Raw genomic sequence first — 20,687 nt, forward strand, 5'->3', positions numbered from 1 at the left:
TCTAAGAGAACCCTTAGTTTCTGATTCAAACAGACAGGCCGCAAGGTTGGTAAACAGAGTTAAAAAATGGGCTATCACGGGCGCCTGGGTGGCTCAGTCGGTTAAGTATCTGACCTCGGCTCAGGTCATGATCTCATGGATGTTGAGTTCGAGCCCCGCCTCGGGCTCTGTGCTGACAGCTCAGAGCCTGGAGCCTGTTTTGGATTCTGTGTCCCTCTCTCTGCCCCTCCCATGCTCACGCATGCTCTCTCTCTCTCCCGAGAATAAATAAACATTTTAAAAAATGAGCTATCAAACTATAGATTACTTTCCACCATGAGTGGAATGGTAATGGCTCCTCTAATTGCTTACCTTGTGTTCCCCCTCAACCTGCTGCATCCATATTGTGGAAATTTTGGAAAACGGGAGAAAAAGAATGTACGATTTCACATCCCTACCACACCGTGGTTAACAACTAAAATTTATCTTTTTATGTAGTTTTGCAAGTGTCCTGCCTTCTCACGTGGCCTCCATATACCCAGAGAATAAACCATTTTCTCTGATTTTAAACTTTTAGGTCGGGGGCGCCTGGGTGGCTCAGTTGGTTGAGCGCCGGACTTCGGCTGAGGTCATGACCTCACGGTTCGTGAGTCCCGGCCCCATGTCGGGTTTGCTGTTGTCGGCACAGAGCCCGCTTCAGACGCTCTGCCCTTCCCCCGCTTGCAGTCTTCCAAAAATAAATAAAAAACACTAAAAAAAAAAAAAAACCAACCAAACAAAAACAACCAAACAACTTTCTACGTAGGGACACCTGGGGGGCTTAGTTGGTTAAGTATCTGGCTCTTGGTTTGGGCTCAGGTCACGATCTCACGGTTTGTGAGTTCGAGCCCCGCGTCGGGCTCTGTACTGACAGCCCCGAGCCTGGATCCTGCTTCGGATTCCGGGTCTCCCTCTCTCTCTGCCCCTCCCCCTGCTCACACTCTGTCTCTCTCTCTCTCTCTCTCTCTCTCTCTCTCAAAAATAAATAAAGATTAAAAAAAAAATTAAATGAAGGATTCCTGACCTCACTCCTGCAGGCATTTGAGATACTTTTCGTTCTTCCACCCCAGCTCTCGTTTTGCCGGATTTGACTTCTTATGCACCAGTTTGGGATTTTTAACCCGCTAAGCAACATGCAAAGGATTCTGAGGAGAACCGTCAAGGGTAATAAAACCTCATCGATTCTGAGTCTGCCCTGCCCGCGTCTTGATAAATCTCACGTCCCCACGGGTTACGTTTACACTTTCTACGGACAAGTGGGGTATTATTAAGCAAAAATCAATAGCGTAAAGAAGGTGGAAGAAGAGGAAAGCGACCTAACTAAGGACAAACGGCTCTCCGTTATCAGCAAGCTCACGCGGACAGAGAGTAGCCGCGGCGTGGACAGAAGCCGGCCCTCGTGGGCTCTGCGCGGCCCGATGGGCCGACACGGTCATTTACAAACCAACAGGCCGCTGTCGGGGCCCGTGCCTCCCCAAAGGACCCCATCGCGCTGCCAGGTGACCCGCGAGTGCCGTGAGCTAACACAGGAAGGCGGCACGAGGCGTCACCAGCCAGGCAACGTGGAATGCTTGCTCCAAGTCCAGGAAATGCCTCTTGGAAACACACGACTTGGAAAACGAGTAAAGTCCCTTTGCCACTTGCTGTTCCCTCGGGTCGCGGCGATAGAGTCTTATGCGTTCTACCCACCGGGCTCCCAGCTACCGCAAGGTGAGTGATGTCCTAGAGAGGGGAGGAGAACAGGAAACCCTAAGCGGAGGCGTGAGAGAGGGGCCGGGCGGTCTCGTGTCAGCGGCCCCACACCGTAGGAGGGGGTGGCAGACCCCGCACCTCTAGGTAAGAGGGGGCAGGGATGTTCCTTCCTAACCCTTGCGCCTGCCGACTGAGGGTGCGGCATGTAAAGGGTCTCAGAACCTATAAAGGATGATGACGACCCCTCATGATGGTACGCTAACACTTCTTGAGCATTTATGGGATGACAGCTCATTCTACAGGTTGTTATGGACTGGACTGGATCCCCTCCCCCACCTCCGAAATTCATGCCAAAGCCCAAGCGGTCAATGTGACTGTATTTGGAGAAAGGGCCTCTAAGGAGATAATGAAGGTTAAATGAGGTCACAAGGGTGGGGCCCTAATCCAACAGGGCTGGCGTCCTTCTGTGAAGAGGAAGGGACACCAGGAGCGTGTGAGCAAGAGGAAGGGCCATGTGCGAAGGCAGTCATCCGCAAGCCACGCAGAGAGACCACTCCAGAAATCAGTCCTGCTGACGTCACGATCTCAGACTTCCAGTCTCCAGGTCCGTGAGAAAGCACGTCTCTGTTGCGTAAGCCACTCAGTCTGGGCCGCTCTGTCACGGCAGCCCTCGCAAACCAACGTCCGGGTGCCATCTTCCGTAATCCTCGCTGACACGACATCATCCCCGCGGTCTTCGTCCAATTCAGACAGAAGCCCAGAGAAGGTAAGCAGTGCGACTGAGGTCGCACAGCTGGTCAGGAGTGGAACTGGAGTGGGACCAGCAATCTGACGACAGGGCCCACGTCCCTCACGGCTGATACGACACGAGGTAACAAGATTAACATCCGCGGTGACACAAATGGATGCTTCCCATCGGAAAAAACCCAGAGCAGATACAAGCTTGTGCGTGTTCTGTGTGCAACCGGATTTCTAGTTTTAGTCCCTCTCTTCTTCTCCTCTTCCCTTCATCCAAACGATAAACACGTTTGCGAGCCTTGTCTCTCTCAAGCACTATCGGAGGCTGGGGGGCCTGGCGGTAAGCCTCTGAGGCCCGCGTTCTCCTGGAGCGTCCACGCTAGCAAGGAAAGGCAGCCAACAACTAAACAGAGGAGCACAGACAGAGACAATGCACAGACAAACGAGTGGGGAAGCTGTGCCAACAAGTGGAGGCTAAACCGGTCCTTTCCTCCACTACCCGCTACTGAGCGCCCACAACGAAGCAAACGGGAAAACCATCTGAGGCCCCGGCCTCAACGCCACCATTTCTGTCTCTAGAAAACGAGGCTTTGGCTGCAACGACCCATGGCGTCTTTGGTTACGTCGGAAGTTTCTTGGGCAATGCTTACCCTAACCCAGTTATCGGGTGTGATGGGAACAATAAGCAGTACAGTTAAATATATTCTGTTGAGTATTCCTGAAGGTTAACAGGAAGAGAGAGAAGGGCTGCGGGAAGGTAGGAGGGAGGGGAAGGGGTCATTTAACTGGATCTGAGCAGGCATTAAAAAAATTTTTTTTGTTCTTTATTCTTGAGAGAGCGTGTGCGCGTGCGTAAGTGGGAGAGGGGCAGAGAGAGAGGGAGACACAGAATCCGAAGCGGGCTCCAGGCTCTGAGCTGTCAGCACGGAGCCCGACGCGGGGCTCGAACTCAGGGACCGCGAGATCATGACCTGAGCCGAAGTCAGACGCTTAACCGACTGAGCCACCCAGGCGCCCCAGAATCCCTCTTTAGAGGAGAATATGTGCGTTAATAATCTGGCCCACCGCTTAACACCAGCTTCAAACAGTGATAAGACTTGAAACAATTACTGTGATTCCTGTATCAAGACTGGACGATGACAGTTTGTCATTTCACCAAGAGTCTTAACGGGGAGAGTGGAAGGGAAAGAGGCAAAGGAAGGAGAGGACAGGAGGGGAGGGGAGGGGAGAGAGAGTAGGCGGGGGGACGGAGAAGGAGAGAAACCTAATTAAAAACAGCAAAGCTCTTTGGGGCGCCTGGGTGGCTCAGTCGGTGAAGCATCCAACTTCAGCTCAGGTCACGATCTCGCGGTCCGTGAGTTCGAGCCCCGCGTCGGGCTCTGGGCTGACAGCTCAGAGCCCGGAGCCTGCTTCCCATTCTGTGTCTCCCTCTCTCTCTGCCCCTCCCCCACATGCATTCTGTGTCTCTCTTTCTCTCAAAAATAAGCATTAACAAATTAAAAAAAAAAAAAGCAAAGCTGTTAAAAATTAAAAATAAAGAATACCTAATATAAAACCACTGCATACATTTATATTTAAAGACAGTCATTCAATAAGCAAAAGACACACAGTATTCACTGGGAAACACCTGTGGATACATTCACAGAGCATCTGTATTACTGTCGATATTATCATTTGAAATATCTTAGGTGTACGGCTGTATTTTCTAATTTTTGCCACTTTGACTTCTTTTATTGTGGCAAGACAGACTGTCAGTAAAAAAAAAAAAAATCTGTTAAGGAAATTCTAGATGCCTGTAGGTTTTTAACATTTGTCTTGGGAACCCCTAGTGCCCGAAAGAGCCTCCGCAATTAACTTCACCCCAGCTGTGTGCATTCGAACACCCACAGGCTCCCAACCAGTAACCCGCATCATTCCTGCAGCCACATCATTTTTTCACAGCATCCCGTGGCTTAGTTCCAATGGTGAGAAAAAGGGAGCTTGATTTCTCTCTGCTGATACACTACTGAGAGCTTTGGAGCGGTCTGCAAAATTCTCTTTTCTCTCCAGAACCGTCGGGGGTGTGAGAGGTTCAAATCCCGACAAAGTGACGCAGAAAACGGAACCCAACTCCGAGAAACACGCACACAGATTCCACACGTGGCTTTCTGGGCCCTGTGGAGGGGACCAGTCCCCCTTACCTTTATCATAGATTTCCTTCAGAACCCCTCGTTTTATAAGCTCCTCTCTGCTTTGCCTCATTGATATTTTCCTTTCCAGGGCTACAAGCAAAAACACAGAGAAGCAAGTGTGGGTCAGTAACAAAGACTTTTTCAGAGGAATCAAATGTTAATATGTATTAAAAAGTAACATCCGGAGACGCTTCTGTAAGTTACTGTTTTATTAATGTCAGTTACTGAGACCTGTTAACATTTTTTGACAGGAGAACAAGCATTTCACTCAGATTATTTCGTTTAATCTTCAAAGCAAGCTTCAAACTACTTAAGGGGTAGGCACTTGTATTTCATTTCATTTCACCCCACTTTACGGCGTTGTAATCTGTAGCACAGAGAAATTCAACAACTCGTCAGAGCCGCAAGACTCCTGAGAAGAGGAGCCAGGATTCAAAGTCAGGAATGCTACCTCCAAGGTCGGCTCAACTTGTGTGTCACAGCGTATCTCCCTGACTCGGGCCGTTCCTCGTAGGTGGGATTGCTTTTCCTTCCCTCCTTCCTTCCTTCCTTCCTTTCCTTCCTTCCTCCCTCCCTCCCTCCTTCGTTTCCTTTCCTTTCCTTTCCTTCCCTTTCCTTTTCCTTCCTTTCTTTCCTTCCTTCCTTCCTTCCTTCCTTCCTTCCTCCCTCCCTCCCTCCTTTCCTTTTCTTTCCTTTACTCTTCCTTCCTTTCCTTCCTTCCTTTCCTTCCTTCCTTCCTTCCTCCCTCCTTTCCTTTTCTTTCCTTTCCTCTTCCTTCCTTTCCTTCCTTCCTTCCTTCCTTCCTTCCTTCCTTCCTTCCTTCCTTCCTTCCATTCCTTTCCTTCCCTCCTTTCCTTCCTTCCTTTCCATCTTTCTTTCCCTTCCTTTCCTTCCTTCTTCCTTCCTTCTTTTCTTTGTTTTTTTAAATTATGTCGATTATATAGATGTCACTGAGGATTTTTTCTTTTCCTTCCCAGCTACTAAAAAAAAAAAAGTTTGAAAATATCTCCTGTAAACTCTCTGGGTTGAAATGGAGGCAGGTGGTAGGGGGACTCCACCCCCACCCCCACGGTACAGATGCCCATCACTCTCCTCTCTTAGGCTCCAAACCCAAGCAGGCAAGCGACCCGTGAGCTGCCCAGTTATGAAATGCACGTCTACCGTGACTCAGCTGCTCATCTGAGCCCAACACTCAGGCAGGTGGGGCTGGAGGAGCGAAGAGGGAGCGTTTCTCTCAGATCAGTGGGCATGACAGAGGGCAATTCGAGTGAAAACACAGCCCAGGAGTGGAAGAGTGAGTGGCCGCCCAAAGGGCAGGCTTGTGGCTCAAGGCCAGGCTGGGCAGGTCAGGAGAGCCCACGGAAGCGGGCGAGAGAGCCCCCCCAGCAGCTGGCATCCCTGTTTCTGGGTGAAGAGTGGGTAAAGGAGGTGAGACGTTATTTTGTTTGCTTTTGTCACCTTGAGACTCTCCACATCCTTTGGACACACAGTCATGGGGGGGGGCAGTTATAAAATAAGGAAACTTTTATGCAAATTTAGATACAGATTAATTACACAGAGTTCAGTAGAATTTAGCCCGAAGAATATGAGGAAACGCTAGAAAGCAAGCAAGGAAACGGGGACTGTGATGCTGTCACCTACGAGCTGTGTGACCTCGGTCAAGTCACTTTGCCTCTCTGAGAAAACACTGACACCTCAGCCCCAGCTTCTCCGATTTAATAGGTCCAGGGTAGGACCTGAAGACCTATCTTGGAATCAAAAGCTCACTGGGTTATTGGGTCATATCAAGGTTGAAAATCCCTTTTTTATAGATTTGGGGACTTACTATTTTTAAAATAATCTAACGTTCTCTTCACGTCTAGTGAATTCAGGGATAGGAGACAAGAGAAAAAACACCAGGTTAGACTGCACTCATGTATAGCTTACTGAGAACAGGTTAATGATAACATGGAAACGTAGAAATATATACCCCCCCGAAGTGAGGGCAGGAGGGCTGTACGAAGGTCACGCCACAAAGGTGGGTGAAGGAGTCACCGGAGGAGGGCTTGTTTTGGGGGCTGGAGTTTTAGGACTCATATCGGACGGCACGATGAGGTGGCAGGAGGGTAGAGAGACGTTCTCTGTGCCCAAGAGGAACCTCCAGAGAAGGGAGAGACAACTGCGGGCAGCTAGGTTAGGAAGTTCCGCCTGCTTTTAAGCCAAGATTTGCTAGTGGTGCAGTGGGAAAAGACTGGATAGGCCACGTGAAGCAGGGTTTTTAAGCAAGGACTTTGTGAAAAGATCCTCTGGGTGACGTGAAGCCGTGCGGGAGGCACGCAGAAAGGGGTGCTTGGCCCGTCCTATACTGAGCCACAAATTGAACAGATTTCTTTGAAACAAAATGAGGCTTCCCGGGGGCTTTCCCCAGCGGAAGGACCTGACGCCCAGCATCAAAGGAAGCATCTGCAGCAAGGTGGGCAAAGAGATGGGCTTGGCGAACTGCGGTGGCACTTTCCGTAGAATGTGGGTGCTCCCAGGCCAACCACGCGGACCTCGGCTGTCACATGTGCTCATTCAAGGACGACAGACCCCTGCCCGTGGCGAAAGGCGCTCTGCCAGGGGCTGGAGACGATGGTGAGCGAAGGGACGGTCCTTCCTTTCACAGAGTTGGCAGACTAAGATGTGGTTCAGACGGTCATCAGATAGTATCACCTAATGTAGGGTTACAAATTAAGGGAAGTCCTGTTTAAAGAAAGGGACACGTCCTGCCCGACGTGTGGTCGATAGCCTCCCTCACTGGGCCATGAGAAAAGGCTTTTCTGAGGAAGAGACCCACAGGCTGAATTTGAGAGGTGAACACATGTTATCTTGGCAAAGGGCAGTCACGTAGGGGCTGAGGGGAACACTCCAGACATACAGCAAGCTGGGCACTGCCCGCCCCCCCCCCCCCGATGGAGGAATCATGCCACCATTGGTGGAGAGAAAGCAACCCATGTTACTGCAGCCACCAGCACCAGGTAGAGGACTCGAGATGCAGACAGAGGGATGGCGGGGGGCGGGGGTGCTGGGCCACGCAGGGCCTCGCGGACCATGTTATTCTAAGGGCAACGGGAATGAACGGTCAGAGTTGGGTATCTGAAAGATCAATGCCCACGTCAATGTGGGAAGCAGGTCGGAGGGAGGCCAGTTCTAGGGGATCACCTCGTCTAAGGCAGGAGATGACGGTCACTTGCACCAAAACGCTGGTGACGGGGATGCAGGCAAAGGGTGCATTCAAGTCACGGGAAGGGGGCAACGTTGCCTCGGCATCACGCTGAGGACGGGAAGGAAAGAGAGGGGTCCGGGGCGACTGCTTGGTTCCTGACGTGCATCGCTGAATGGACGCTGCTGTTGATCGCTCGGGTGGGGGGGACACAGGATGAGAAGCAGGTTGGTAGGGAAGACGGCGATCCCAGTGTTGGCCGTGCCCAAGAGGTGATATCAAGGACATGCCGGGGAAGCGTCCCCGGATGCTTTCTAAAACAAGGATGGGAGGTTAGCTGAGACTGAGCTATACTGGCGTGGACTATGGTGGACTCTTTTCCGTGCTGCTCACACTCGTCCACAGAGATGCTCCTAATGGCAAAGCAGCAATGCCAGGGGCTCCGAGGGCAGGACTGGAGCTGGCTGTCCCCCAAAGGTGCCATTTCTTGACTACACTGAGCCTGTCCTTAAGAACCAAGGTGGAGCTCACGGAACAGATCTGCTCGTATTTGAACAATACATCCCCCTCCCCTCCCCAGCCAGTTTCCAGGTTTAATTGACATTCTGGCAAGAGATGGCTTATTCATCCTTTGGGTCTGTCTGTCCATTTCCCAGGACAGGACACCGTGCCCACAGGGGATACCAAGATCATTTTGAGAAGGGCGGCGGGTCATGTTATTTGAATTAATCCCCACCACAATCCTCTGAAGTAGGTCCCACTTTTCAGGGGGACCTGAGTCCCAGTAAAATTAACTTGCTCAGGGGGTGCCTGGGTGGCTCAGTCGGTTAAGGTCATGAGACTTCGGCTGAGGTCATGATCACGTGGGTCGTGGGTTTGAGCCCCACGTTGGGCTCTGTGCTGACAGCTCAGAGCCTGGAGCCTGCTTCGGATTCTGTGTCTCCCTCTCCCTCTGCCCCTCCGCAGCTCACACTGTCTCTCTCTGTCTCTCAAAAATAAATAAACATTAAAAAAATGTCAAGGTAAACTTTTAAGAGCATTTTTCTAAAGCTCTAACCAGCAGAACCAAAATAGAAAAAGCAGGCATCTAAGTCCACCCCCCCCCCCCCGCCTCCAAAATGAAAATTCAGCTCAGATAGCGGCAATGCAACTCCATGGATCTTTAGAAAAGAACCACTTTTCTGGGCGGTAAGTGGACCACACCGTAACAGGCTTTGGAGGTGGTCCTGTGGCAAGTGAAACATCAAACACAAAATCGCATGAGCCAGTGAACATGCAAAAACCAGCACAGGGACACCTGGGCTAAAATTCTGTGCCCAACCAGAGACACAGCTTGAAGGGGGAAAGGGCGGAAGTTACCAATAAAGAATCAGTTGAGATCCAATCCAAATACACAGAAAGAACTTTCCAGTACCCTTCTTGCCTGAAAGGAAGAGAAGAGGGACTTCTCAATTACTGTGCCAAAATTTACCCCAAATGGCTCCCGCAAAACCGTCATCAAAGGTTAGCATATCCAAGAAAGACTTCCAAAGCCTGCCAGCAAATTCAGCCTTAATAGCAAAGATGCAGAAAACCTTGAAAAGCAGAACTCTTGCATCCTTATCACCATCTATTAATCATGTCCTTTTACTTTCTGTATCTTCCTTCCCTTCCCTTCCCTTCCTTCCCTTCCTTCTTTCCTTCCCTTCCCTCCCCTTTCTTCCTTCCTCCCTTCCCCTCTTCCCTTCCCTTCTTTCCTTTCCTTCTTTCCTTTCCTTCCTTCCTTTCCTTCCCTTTCCTTCCTCCTTCCCTTTCCTTCCTCCTTTCCTTTCCTTCCCTCTCCTTTCTTCCTTCCTCCCTTCCCCTCTTTCCTTTCCTTCCTTCCTTTCCTTCCCTTTCCTTCCTCCTTTCCTTTCCTTCCTCCTTCCCTTTCCTTCCTCCTTTCCTTTCCTTCCCTTCCCTCCCCTCTCTTCCTTCCTCCCTTCCCCTCTTCCCTTCCCTTCCCTCTTTTCCTTTCCTTCTTTCCTCCCCTTCCCTTCCTTCTTTTCCTTCCTTCGTTCCCTTTCCTTTCTCCTTTCCTTTCCTTCCCTTCCCTTCTTTCCTTTCCTTCCTTCCTTTCCTTCCCTTTCCTTCCTCCTTTCCTTTCCTTTCCTTCCCTTCCCTTCCCTCTCCTTTCTTCCTTCCTCCCTTCCCCTCTTCCCTTCCCTTTCCTCCCCTTCCCTTCCTTCCTTTCCTTCCTCCTTTCCTTTCCTTCCCTTCCCTCCCCTCTCTTCCTTCCTCCCTTCCTCCCTCCCCCCCTTCGCCCCTTCCCTTCCCTTCCCTCTTTTTCTTTCCTTCTTTCCTCCCCTTCCCTTCCTTTCTTTCCTTCCTTCGTTCCCTTTCCTTTCTCCTTTCCTTTCCTTCCCTTCCCTCCCCTTTCTTCCTTTCTCCCTTCCCTCCTTCCCCCCTTCCCTTCTATTTGAATATGCTCCACACACAATGCTACATTCCTTTCAGATAACTCTTGGGGTCCTGCTGATTCTGGAGAGACTATCTCTTCCAGGACTAGCCAACTCCCACAGACAGTACCTGACTAGCCTGTGTGAACATACCTTCCACATGCAAACCAACCAACCCAGAGCTCACACCCCCAACTACCTCCTTTAGGGGGCTCTTACTACACAGGCCACTTCCCCCTGCCCTAATCACCCCAGGCCCTGGTACCAGACAACTGGAGATGGTCCCTGTGCCCCAGAGCCTGCTGAAATTATTCAAACCAGCCAGGCAAGCTTGCTTATTACACTGACCATTCTTTCCTGTGGGAAATACACCAAAGTCTCTTGCCCACATTTTTCTCCCACTCTTTCTGCCTCCTGACCCACCCCGGTGCTTCTCCGCAAGCCCCCCATCACACAGCCCTTTCTCTTGGGCTGAGTGTAGCAAAACCATATTTTCAATGGCAGCTGTCTTCCAACCTGCTGGCCTCACAACATGTTAAATAACAATAACAACCTACGTCTTAAAAGACACCTATCCTGGGGCGCCTGGGTAGCTCAGTCGGTTGAGTGCCTGACACCTGATTTCTGCCCACGTCATGATCTCACAGGTCCGTGAGTTCAAGCCCCGCATCGGGCTCTGTGGGATTCTCAATCTCTCTCCCTCTCTCTCTCCCTCTCTCTGCCCCTCCCCTGCTCGTGCTCTCGCTCTCCCTCTCAAAATAAATAAAGCAAAAACAAACAAAAAAACCCCCACACCTGTCCTTGCTCTGGCTTGTAAACGAAGGAAAAACTAGGCTTTACACTCCAACCTCTTGTTCTGAAGTCTGCGCCCATTTAAGCAAATGCTTTAGAAATGCAGAGCCTGGTGAAGAGCTCACTGATCCTTGGCAGTAAATTCCAACGAAGCCCAGAGACCGACCCTAACAACGGGGTGGTTCCAGTCTAAGTGCTCTGGTGAGTTCTTCTTCCCAGCCAGCACTGGGGTCTGTGCCATAGTTAACCGGAAGCCGGCTCTCCAGCACCCCGCTTTGTGTATTCTCTTAGCCTCCCTATCCATACGATGTACGTTAAGCCCAGGATCCATCCCATGCTTCCCTGACATCAATGAACTTCAAACAGACATCTTGATCTTGGGTGGACTGCTCTCCCTATGGAATGGCCAGATTGGAAGAATCTGTTAAAAGTAACTTTATTTTGTGCATGTGTGCGCACACACACATACAGTAAAATTACCAGATCGCGAGTAACTCGTTCTGCGAGGTTCCGCAAGATGAGCAAACATTTCTAATAGGTTTTAACTTGATAAACGAGCGATGTCTTGCAATACGAGTAGTACATGACCTTGAATGGCACATGATCACAACTGAGCCAATGGTTCTTCTCTCTCTCTCACTGCGGGATTGTGGGTGGTCATCTCCCATGCTCGGATGCTCAGTCTCAGGCTGCGGTGTATGGCAGAAATCAGTGATTTTTCAGGACGTTGGAAGGTGCCCACAACGGGCACAAGTGTATTTTTGTCACTTCAAAGCACCTACAGACAGTCCTTTGCTTTTCCATACAAGACGAAGGCGAGGAATAAGCTTTGCTTCATTCTAGGTCGTTGGAAAGGCTTCTTGTTACAAGTTGCATGAGAAGAAAAGGATTCCATTGAGCTAATGGGTAGCAGTAATTCCGTTAGTAATAGCGAAAGTCATCCTACACCATAAGCCTCCTCTCTTGTTTCCCTCACACCAGCCACGAAGGTTTTCAAAGATAAGTGCAGGTTAATTTGTTTATTTTTCTTTATATTTTGTATTTTCTTTATGGTTCTGTATCATATCACAGTATTGTGATCAGTTTTATGTGAGTATTTTGGGGTTGTGGAACGAATCATCTGAGCTTCCATTATTTCTTATGGGGAAATTCGCTTTGATACACAGTTCCTTTGGATTACAAACATGTTTCCAGAATCAATTATGCTCGCAAACCAAGGTTTTACTGCATATGCTTATGGTTCTTCATTTACAAAAATATTTTTCACAGTAAATAATTTAAGAAATATAGTGAAAAGAAAGTCCTTTTTTCACCACCCCTCCTTCCTTGGATACAACTCCCCAAATCTGCCCTCCTTTGCCCTCTATTTCCCTGTCTCTTCTTTCCTCCCTCCTTCCCACACACTCCTCCTCCCCCATATATAAACACAGTTTTTAAAAACATAAACAAGATCGTTCCGCTCGTATCACCTTACAATTCTTTCTTCCCTCTCATTTATCAATATGCTTTAGAGATCTCCCCATCAGTACACACAGAAGCACCTCGTTCTCTTTGGCTCAAGTACCATAATTTATTTACCCATCTGCAACCGATGGAAATTTAAGTCCGTTTCAAATCTGGGGCGCACAAACACTGGTACCATAAACCTGTTTTTTTTTCCAGCATGCGTGGGAACAGGTGGAAGAATTTTGTAGAACACGTCGCTAGATGTACGATTTCTGGGCAGTATATCCTTTACGTGCTCCCAGTACCGAGGGAAGAAAAACACTTATGTTTCATCACTTTTAAGTACTGCTTTTTTATTAAAAAAAAAAAAAAAAAGAAGAAGAAGAAGAAGCAGGGCCAGTGGTGGGGAAGCAATATTGATGCTGCAACAGATTATTTGCTTCTCCTCAGAGTATCAAGGCAAGGACTTGTTGAGATTGTCCTCTACGATAATCCATCTCTGTTGAATTCTCCGCTCAACTGCCTTTAAATCACATTCCGGAGGAGCTAGAAATTTCAAGCGGGATAAACAATTGAGCAATGAGGCAATCTGCAGTAGTCTCCACAGACTCTTATACCTTCGGTTGTTAAAACAGTCAATGTGTAAGTAAAACCAGTGGCTCTTATCCCTTTGAAATTTTACAACCCCAGTGAATGTGGATTGCATCTAGAAATTTCCAAGTGACAGATGGAATGAACCTCAAGAGACTAGAACAGACCTCCGCTTCCCATTGGACTTATGAAAAATGACGATTGTTAATATAATGCAACGATCATAGCCTCGGAAACCCAGCACGACATAATCAACCCACATTCACACTATCTCCATGCAAAATACTCTCCTGTTTCAAACTAAATTTATATGTACAATATATAAAAGGAGAGAAAGGGGAGGAAGGATTTGAAGAAGTAGGATAAACCTGGAGACCTTCCTGGAGACCTTCCAGGTTGAAAAACCAGATGGCAAATGCCAGCTTTTTTAGGGAGGAAATTAATGAGAAAAATTAGGAAAATTAATAAGGAAATTAATGAGAAGAGCAATGAGGTTGTCGATCTAAATGCTATAGTGAGAAGAGGGAAAAGTGGAAGCGAATGCACCTGTACATGTCTAGTTTCAAACAGAACGGTATGACCAACATATTCAAGAAGTCATGTTAATCTAGAAACAAAACGGTAGGATCGCCAGATATCGGGCCTCTTAGTAACGAAGATATTCGAGCCCTATGAATATCCAAACATTTGGCAAAAGTGTATAACTGGGCGAGAAGGTTTAATTACTTGATCATCTTGAAAGCTTACTGAATTCAAAATGAAATTTTAAAAACTGGCTATTAAGATCGAGGGATCCTCCAGAGAGGCTGACCCATTCAGAACTTTTCTCCCCTCTAAAAATCCAGACCATGTGGAAATTCCATCTGAAAGACAGACTCTAAGGCGTGACTGTCCTGGTCACAGGCACAGACCCGGATTCCCGCGTTGTTCCAGTACACACTTCCACAGAAGTCTGAGTGGTGGACGCCCATGAGCAAAGTTCCTCATCTCCAACATGGTAACCCGGCCACTCTTCTTGTGTAATGCCGCGTAGCTAGCTGGGATGAAGTCTTCATGGCCCACGGGGTGGATGACACTGTTTGCTTATTGTTGTTTGTGATTCCATCCAAGTCCTCCAAATCAGCACTTTCTAAAGTCTGCTCTGTTGAACAGTCACTCAGAGAGGTGCTCTGAAGAAAGGATTCTGAGGACAATAACTTGGGGGAGACGCCAGGTTCCACGGGAGTATCACAGTGCTTATTAGCACAAAGGGACCTACGGTAAACCAACCAGCTTAACTCTGCTTAACCCGGCGTTTCTCCCAAATTCATTGGACAAGGTGGTCCTTCCATGGAGTACCATGGGACTTTCATTCTGAGGCACACCTTCTGGGAAATACTGACCTAAATACGTACCAGATCACAGGGGGCAAATGTGGAGGTCTTTTGTAAAAAGGAACCAGGGAGGTCAGCCTGTCTTAACCTCAGCAGGGACGCAGAGGGCCATGCTCCTTCATAAAGACCTATATGGCGGATGAATCAAACACACCCCCAAACCCTGCCATAGCAACCAAGCAAGATGTGACCGACCAGGAGGATCCTAATAGAGCAAAGGGACCAGCCGTCCATCTACCTGTCCTCCGGTGGTCCTGGAACAGAATGGAACTGCATCCCAGGGAGCTTCTGGATGGGCCAGCGGCCCATCCATTGCCCAGTTAGGGAAAACTAGTCCGTTTTTTTAACCTTGAGCCGGCCAGTACCATGGAGTATCTGCCCAAAATAACAATTTTGGCTTTGACATAATTGATATTTGGCGATTCTTTCTGACAGTAATTCAGACAGCGTAATTTCCTCTGCAGTCAGAGAGACGAGTAGGACCCTGTCACTAGCAGAGATGAGGTGATTCGTTTTCCTCTTTCCTGTGGGCGAAGTGCCTACGGGCAGGTCCCACGAGAACTTTCTCCACTAATTGAGGGTATGGGAAAAGGGCAGGATCACGGACTCATTTTAAGCTGTAAGCTGAGCTGTTAAAACTACATTCTTCACAGATCTTGACTGGATCTTGGTTTGAACAAACCAGCCATAAAAGGGTTTTGGGGTCAGTCGGGAAAACACAAATATGGACTGGGTATCAGATATTAGGGAGTTATAAGGGTCTTGTGGTTATATGGGTCCTTTCCTTTATTTTTTAGAGATGCGTGATTAGAACTGTCTGTAATGAACTTTAAAATACTTCAGAGGGATGGGGTGCCTGGGTGGCTCAGTTGGTTGAGCCTCCAACTTTGGCTCAGGTCATGATCTCGCACTCTGTGAGTTCGAGCCCCGTGTCGGGCTCTGTGCTGACAGCTCGGAGCCTGGAGCTGGCTTCGAATTCTGTGTCTCCCTCTCTCTCTGCCCCTCCCCCACTCATTCTCATTCTCTCTCTCTCTCTCTCTCTCTCTCTCTCTGTCAAAAATAAATAAACATTAAAAAAAAATTAAAAAAAAATACTTCAGAGGGAAACGAAGCGACAACTATGGCCAGATCTCAGTAACTCTAGGTGATAAGTGAACAATTATCCAAAAATACCATTATGTAACTCTCTCAATTTCTCTTACGTTTGAAAATTTTCAAAATAAAAAGTAAACACCCAAAACACATGACCCTTAACAGTGATGCTGAGTTAAAAGACCTATCCTGTGATGCCATTTGCATCAGGTTCAAAAGTGGCAAAACTAAACATATGCTGTAGAGGTGCATCTCTAACCTTGAAAACTACAGATACCGTGGTAGAGTCCCCTCCCTAAGGAAAAAAGAAAGAGGAACCAAAACAAAAAAACAAACCTCAAGGCACCCTGGCTATGTGAGTACGTGACAACGTCCCTCATGACCCTGTAACAGGGGACCACTTAATCAGACTGCATGTTTGTGTGTGTTACCATAGAGGGGAGACAAAGAAGTAGAAAATGTATTTTGAAAACGATGCCACGGGGCGTTTGGGGGCTCAGTTCTTTGGGTAGGAACCCAGCAGAATGGTGCCAGCAGGAATAAAGTTGCCTCCTGGAAAGAAAGGCCTTGCTGTCACGACTCTGTGTGAGAATCCTGCTACAATACCAGCAAGGACAGAACCACAATACAAATTGAGTCACTGTCTACTTTTGGTGGGGAGGAGGGCCGCAATCAGAAAGGCACATCGAGGGGCGCCTGAGTGGCTCAGTAGGTTAAGCGTCTGACTCTTGATTTCCGCTCAGGTCATGATCTCAAGGGTTGTGAGATCGAGCCCCGCCTCAGGCTCTGTGCTGACAGCAAAGGGCCTGCTTAGGACTCTCTCTCTCTCTCCCTCTCTCTCTCTGCTCTCTCTCTCTCTCTCTCTCTCTGTGTCCTTCTACCACTCATGCTCTCACTCTCCCTCCTTGAAATAAATAAAAAATATTAAAAAAAAAAAAAAAGAAAAAAAGAAAGGCACATCAGGGAGCTTACAGGGGCTGTTGGTGTTTTTTCTGACTTGGGCAGTGGTTATACAGGGTTTGCTTTATAACCATCTGTTCAACCGCACCTGTTAAAATGCTTACCGCATTTCCTCAATGTATTTTGCTTTCTAAAATAAAGGCATCAAAGGACATTCTCAGGGTGGTGGGCAGGGGGATGGGCAAGGGCACTTGCTAGGATGAGCACTGTGTGTCCTACGTGAACGACGGATCACTCAATTCCCCTCCTGAAACCATGATGATGCTGTATGTTAACTAGCTTGGATTTAAATAAAATTAAAAAATAAATAAATAAACACGGACCAGTGAAATAAGAAAAAAAAAAAAAAACCAACAATAAAAGGCCACTCTCACTAATTCTGCTTCTCTCTGTAGCGCTGCAACGGTCTCTGAAGGGGAATAAAAAACGCAGCCACCATATAATGAGATTATGCACTTGGCCAGCCGACTATCTCCTGTGAAATGACAGGAAGGGTGACTGTAAGGCAATGAAAGCTGCAATTCTCTTCCCTGTCATTTCGTCAAATAGGTCAGACGAGAGAGTGGACAAGCTATTCTTCTGGCTTGCAAATCTCCAGGCGGCACGACGGGGACCTGCTGTTTCAGGGGGCAGAGAGTTAGCACAACGTTTTAGGTAATTTTGCAGAAGGAAGGATTCTGAATTTTGGAAACAGGACGCACTGCTCTTGCCGTCCGACCTCGCAGTGACGACGAAGCAGCAACTCAGGGGACGTAATTTTGCGAGGATCTGGCACAGAACTCTAGGGAGCACACGGAGGAAGGTTTCCAGGTTCCAGCTCTTTAAGCCCTAGTCTGCACAAGAAGAGCCCCCATCAAATTCTAACAAAGCATCAGCGTTCTCTTCTGAGATCTCTGAGCCGAGGCACAAAAGAAATGATTCCTTTGGCCGTTTATGGGCTCCCTGTTGACGGGACCATGGTAGAACACGATTTAATAAACCGGAAGATCTGAAAAATAATTCACGTGGAGCCCCGTTTACCACAGTCCCTTTGTCCCTTCACCTGCGTGTCACCTATTATGACAGACAGTTTTATTAAGTGTGGAACGGGTGGCCCTATAGTCATGGAGAACGCACGGTGATGACAGTGTTTATGTCGGAAATACAGGTTCTGTGCTTTGGGGGCTTGCTTCCGTGCCTTGCAGGAAAGCCTGTCATCACACGTCACCTTCGTGTGTGATGGCACCAGGTCACAATCCACGTTTCAACTGTGTTCTCTGCTGCCTCTATCACTACCCGCCCCCCGCCCCCCGCCGCGGAACAGAAAGAAAATGCACCGATTTAGAGTTAGTTATGTGAGTTCCTCCTTCCAGATGTAGGAAGCATAATGCTGTACTGTGTTTCATTCCAGGCACCTAATTATTATTGATCGCTTTATGATGGAAGCGTACTGCCCACGGCACTGAAGAATGGAAATCTGAAATCCTGCCCAGAAGAGCTTAATACCCCGGCTACCACCTGTTACCTAAAGGATAATAGGGCCCTTGTTCAGCGTGGCCTGTGGTGCCAACTTCATGCCAACGGCTTCACTGCTTGGTTTTCTACCCACGGTCGCATCGACGCGGCTGCAACGAAGTCTTTAGAAGCAGGCAGAATTCGGACATTTAGGCTTTAAGATCGTACTTCCCTGATACTTTATAAATCAGAGAAAGACAGCAGTAGATTGGGCGTTTTTGTTTGTCCCAATACCTACAGTCAGGACTAAAGTCAGCTAATAACTGGGAGCGAAGATTTAAAAAATCGTAACTATGCACAGGTAGGTTGCCTGAAAGGGATATTTTGTGCAAACGCCCCCCCCCCCCACCCCCCCACCCCCGCCCCAGCCAGGCTGCCCTTCCGTTGCCATGGTAACGCTTCCTCTGCATTAGGAGCTGGTCTGCTTGTTTTCCATGTAGTCCTTTAAGCAAACCTCAACACACGTCTCCAAGGTTGGTACGATCGCCTCCATTCTGCAGAAAAGCACGATGTTACGTAACCTGCCCAAAGGGCACAGCCAGACTCGAACCCACGCCATGGGATTCCAGTGTGTGAACCCTTAAACATGACATTATACGCCCATCTATGTCGTTAAAAGCTTGGCATATGCCTCCTAATTTGTCCAGTGTATCTATAAATGAACAAACTCGTATAGACGGGCTGGCTCTAGTGTGTATACAGAAAAACTAAAGATGCATCTTCTTTGCCATTTCCTGGGCAGAATTCTGTAGCTTGTAAACTACGATCATTTCTGAAATCGTCTTAAGTTCAGCAGTTATTTACTTATCGAGTGACGTTTCACACACAAAGACCAAGCACGCTGCCCTGCACACAAAACTCATAAACCATGTGACTATCATTATTACCACTCTCCGCTTCAGGAAAAAGTCAAACTGGCCGGAGGAAATACAGAGTCACGCGCAAATTTATAATTTCACACCCTTAGATGCGTAGGAAAGTTTAGGAAGGTGCATATCGGCCCGGGTATGAATCAGTCACTTCAGGTGGAGAGGATGATTTAGAAAGAAATCGTGCAGATATGTCCCGTGGATTTTGATGCGTACATTGAAATATCGAGCTACATCCAGACTTTTACTCCAAAGCAGAAGAGAAATGCTCATGAAGAAGCACGTAATAATCGCTTGCAATTAAATAACAAAACCTTCCAAATCTAAGAAAAAGTTCAAGCAATTTAGGAATGTCCCCTCCTCTTCTGTCTACAAGACATTTTTTCATTTCTGCCTCAGTCTTCTCTCCCATGATGCGATGCTTCACCCAGAAACAGGGACTGGGTTTGGCTGGACCCTCACCCAAGTGTTTGCCAACTAATGAGGAAAACAATATGGCCAAATAGCCATTCTTTTTTTTTTTTTTTTTTTTTTGAGAGAGAGAAACAGGGACAAGGTGAGAGGGAAAGGGACAGGGAAAGAGGGGGAGAAAGAGAATCTCAAGCAGGCTCCACGCTGTGAGCACAAAGCCCGAGGTGGGGCTCGAACCCACAAAACTGTGAGATCATGACCTGAGCCGAAACAAAGAGTCAGATGTGTAACCAACTGAGTCACCGAGGTGGCCCCTCCCCATTACTTTCAAAGAGAAGAAGTGAATTAGTATATTATTATTAATTTTTAGGGGGAAAAATCAACCCATTAGGGCCTGGATATTCGCTTTGAAAAAAAGAAATCCCAGAATATTTCAATACACGGTGGTTAAGTCACAAACGTGTCCTAACAGCAACGGGAAAGCTTGAAAAATAAAACTGCCACAAAAAGAAGACATTTCTTTAACATACGCGATAGAGAAGAAAGGTCAGAAGAAGTTCTAGAAGGAAGTCACTCAAAGCTTTCCTTGAGGCACTGCTTGTTCTTACGGACGACCATCAGTCCTCATAGTTGTAACAAGGCAGGGAAACATGTTAGGTAGCACGTTGCTCCCTTAAATGGATGCTCAGCCTTCTCTGTTCGTCTTTTGTGATAGCAACTTCCGAGTTTTGTTTCTGGTGGGTCGTTTCTGCACTTCTGAAATAACTGTAGCCTGCACAGTGGAAGCTGATAAAGGTGCGATCCTTAATTCACAAATTAAACTGGCAGAATTCAGTTTCTTTCGTTTGCTCGAGACTGTTCATGACATCACCAAGGGAATACTGTTCCGTAAGCCCGTCGGGCTGTTTCCCAGTCCCAGGGATGGATGGATATGAGCAAAGGTCTGGGTCGAGGCAGCAAATGAGAATGAGAATTCTGATTTTTTTTGGTACCATCGGAGCTCGAATGAGTGAGGGCTGAAGCGTGGCTGTAGGCACTGATGAGAACCCAGCCGATCTCAGTGGTGTTCAAAGGCAAATGTCAATCATCAACCCATTGTCTTCCTTCCTGGCAAACCCACAAAAGGGGCCATGCTGGTCTCATCATCAGGTTAATAGAAAATCTTGCCCAAGGATGTACCTGTGCGATATTATAGGACCAAGTGATGAAAACAGATCAATCAACTCGATTTGATGGCTTTTCCTTATTAAAATGCCCTGTGACCTGACAGAGCTAACTAAATAAATGAATCACTGTGAAACCACGAAGACCGAATCTGAAGAGAAACTGTCTGGACTCTGTCATATGATGTGTCAAAGCTATTAGCTCAGTGATGCCATCAGCTTTGCATCTTTAAAAACAATGGTGATGGGGCGCCTGGGTGGGTCAGTCAGTTAAGCCTC

At 47.9% G+C, this 20,687-nt stretch overlaps 1 protein-coding gene across 3 annotated transcripts in view; it reads right to left on the reverse strand.

The window, feature by feature from the left end:
- PHACTR1 (phosphatase and actin regulator 1) overlaps window positions 1-20,687 on the reverse strand; it is a 554,037-nt gene that overhangs the window by 102,378 nt on the left and 430,972 nt on the right. For all 3 annotated transcript variants that reach the window (XM_042985704.1, XM_042985705.1, XM_042985703.1), the window contains one exon: window positions 4,629-4,709. In XM_042985704.1, coding sequence (XP_042841638.1) covers window positions 4,629-4,709 — 81 coding nt within the window. The remainder of the gene's footprint in view (window positions 1-4,628; window positions 4,710-20,687) is intronic.

The sequence above is a fragment of the Panthera tigris genome, chromosome B2 (assembly GCF_018350195.1).
Source record: "Panthera tigris isolate Pti1 chromosome B2, P.tigris_Pti1_mat1.1, whole genome shotgun sequence".
NCBI classification, from domain to species: domain Eukaryota; kingdom Metazoa; phylum Chordata; class Mammalia; order Carnivora; family Felidae; genus Panthera; species Panthera tigris.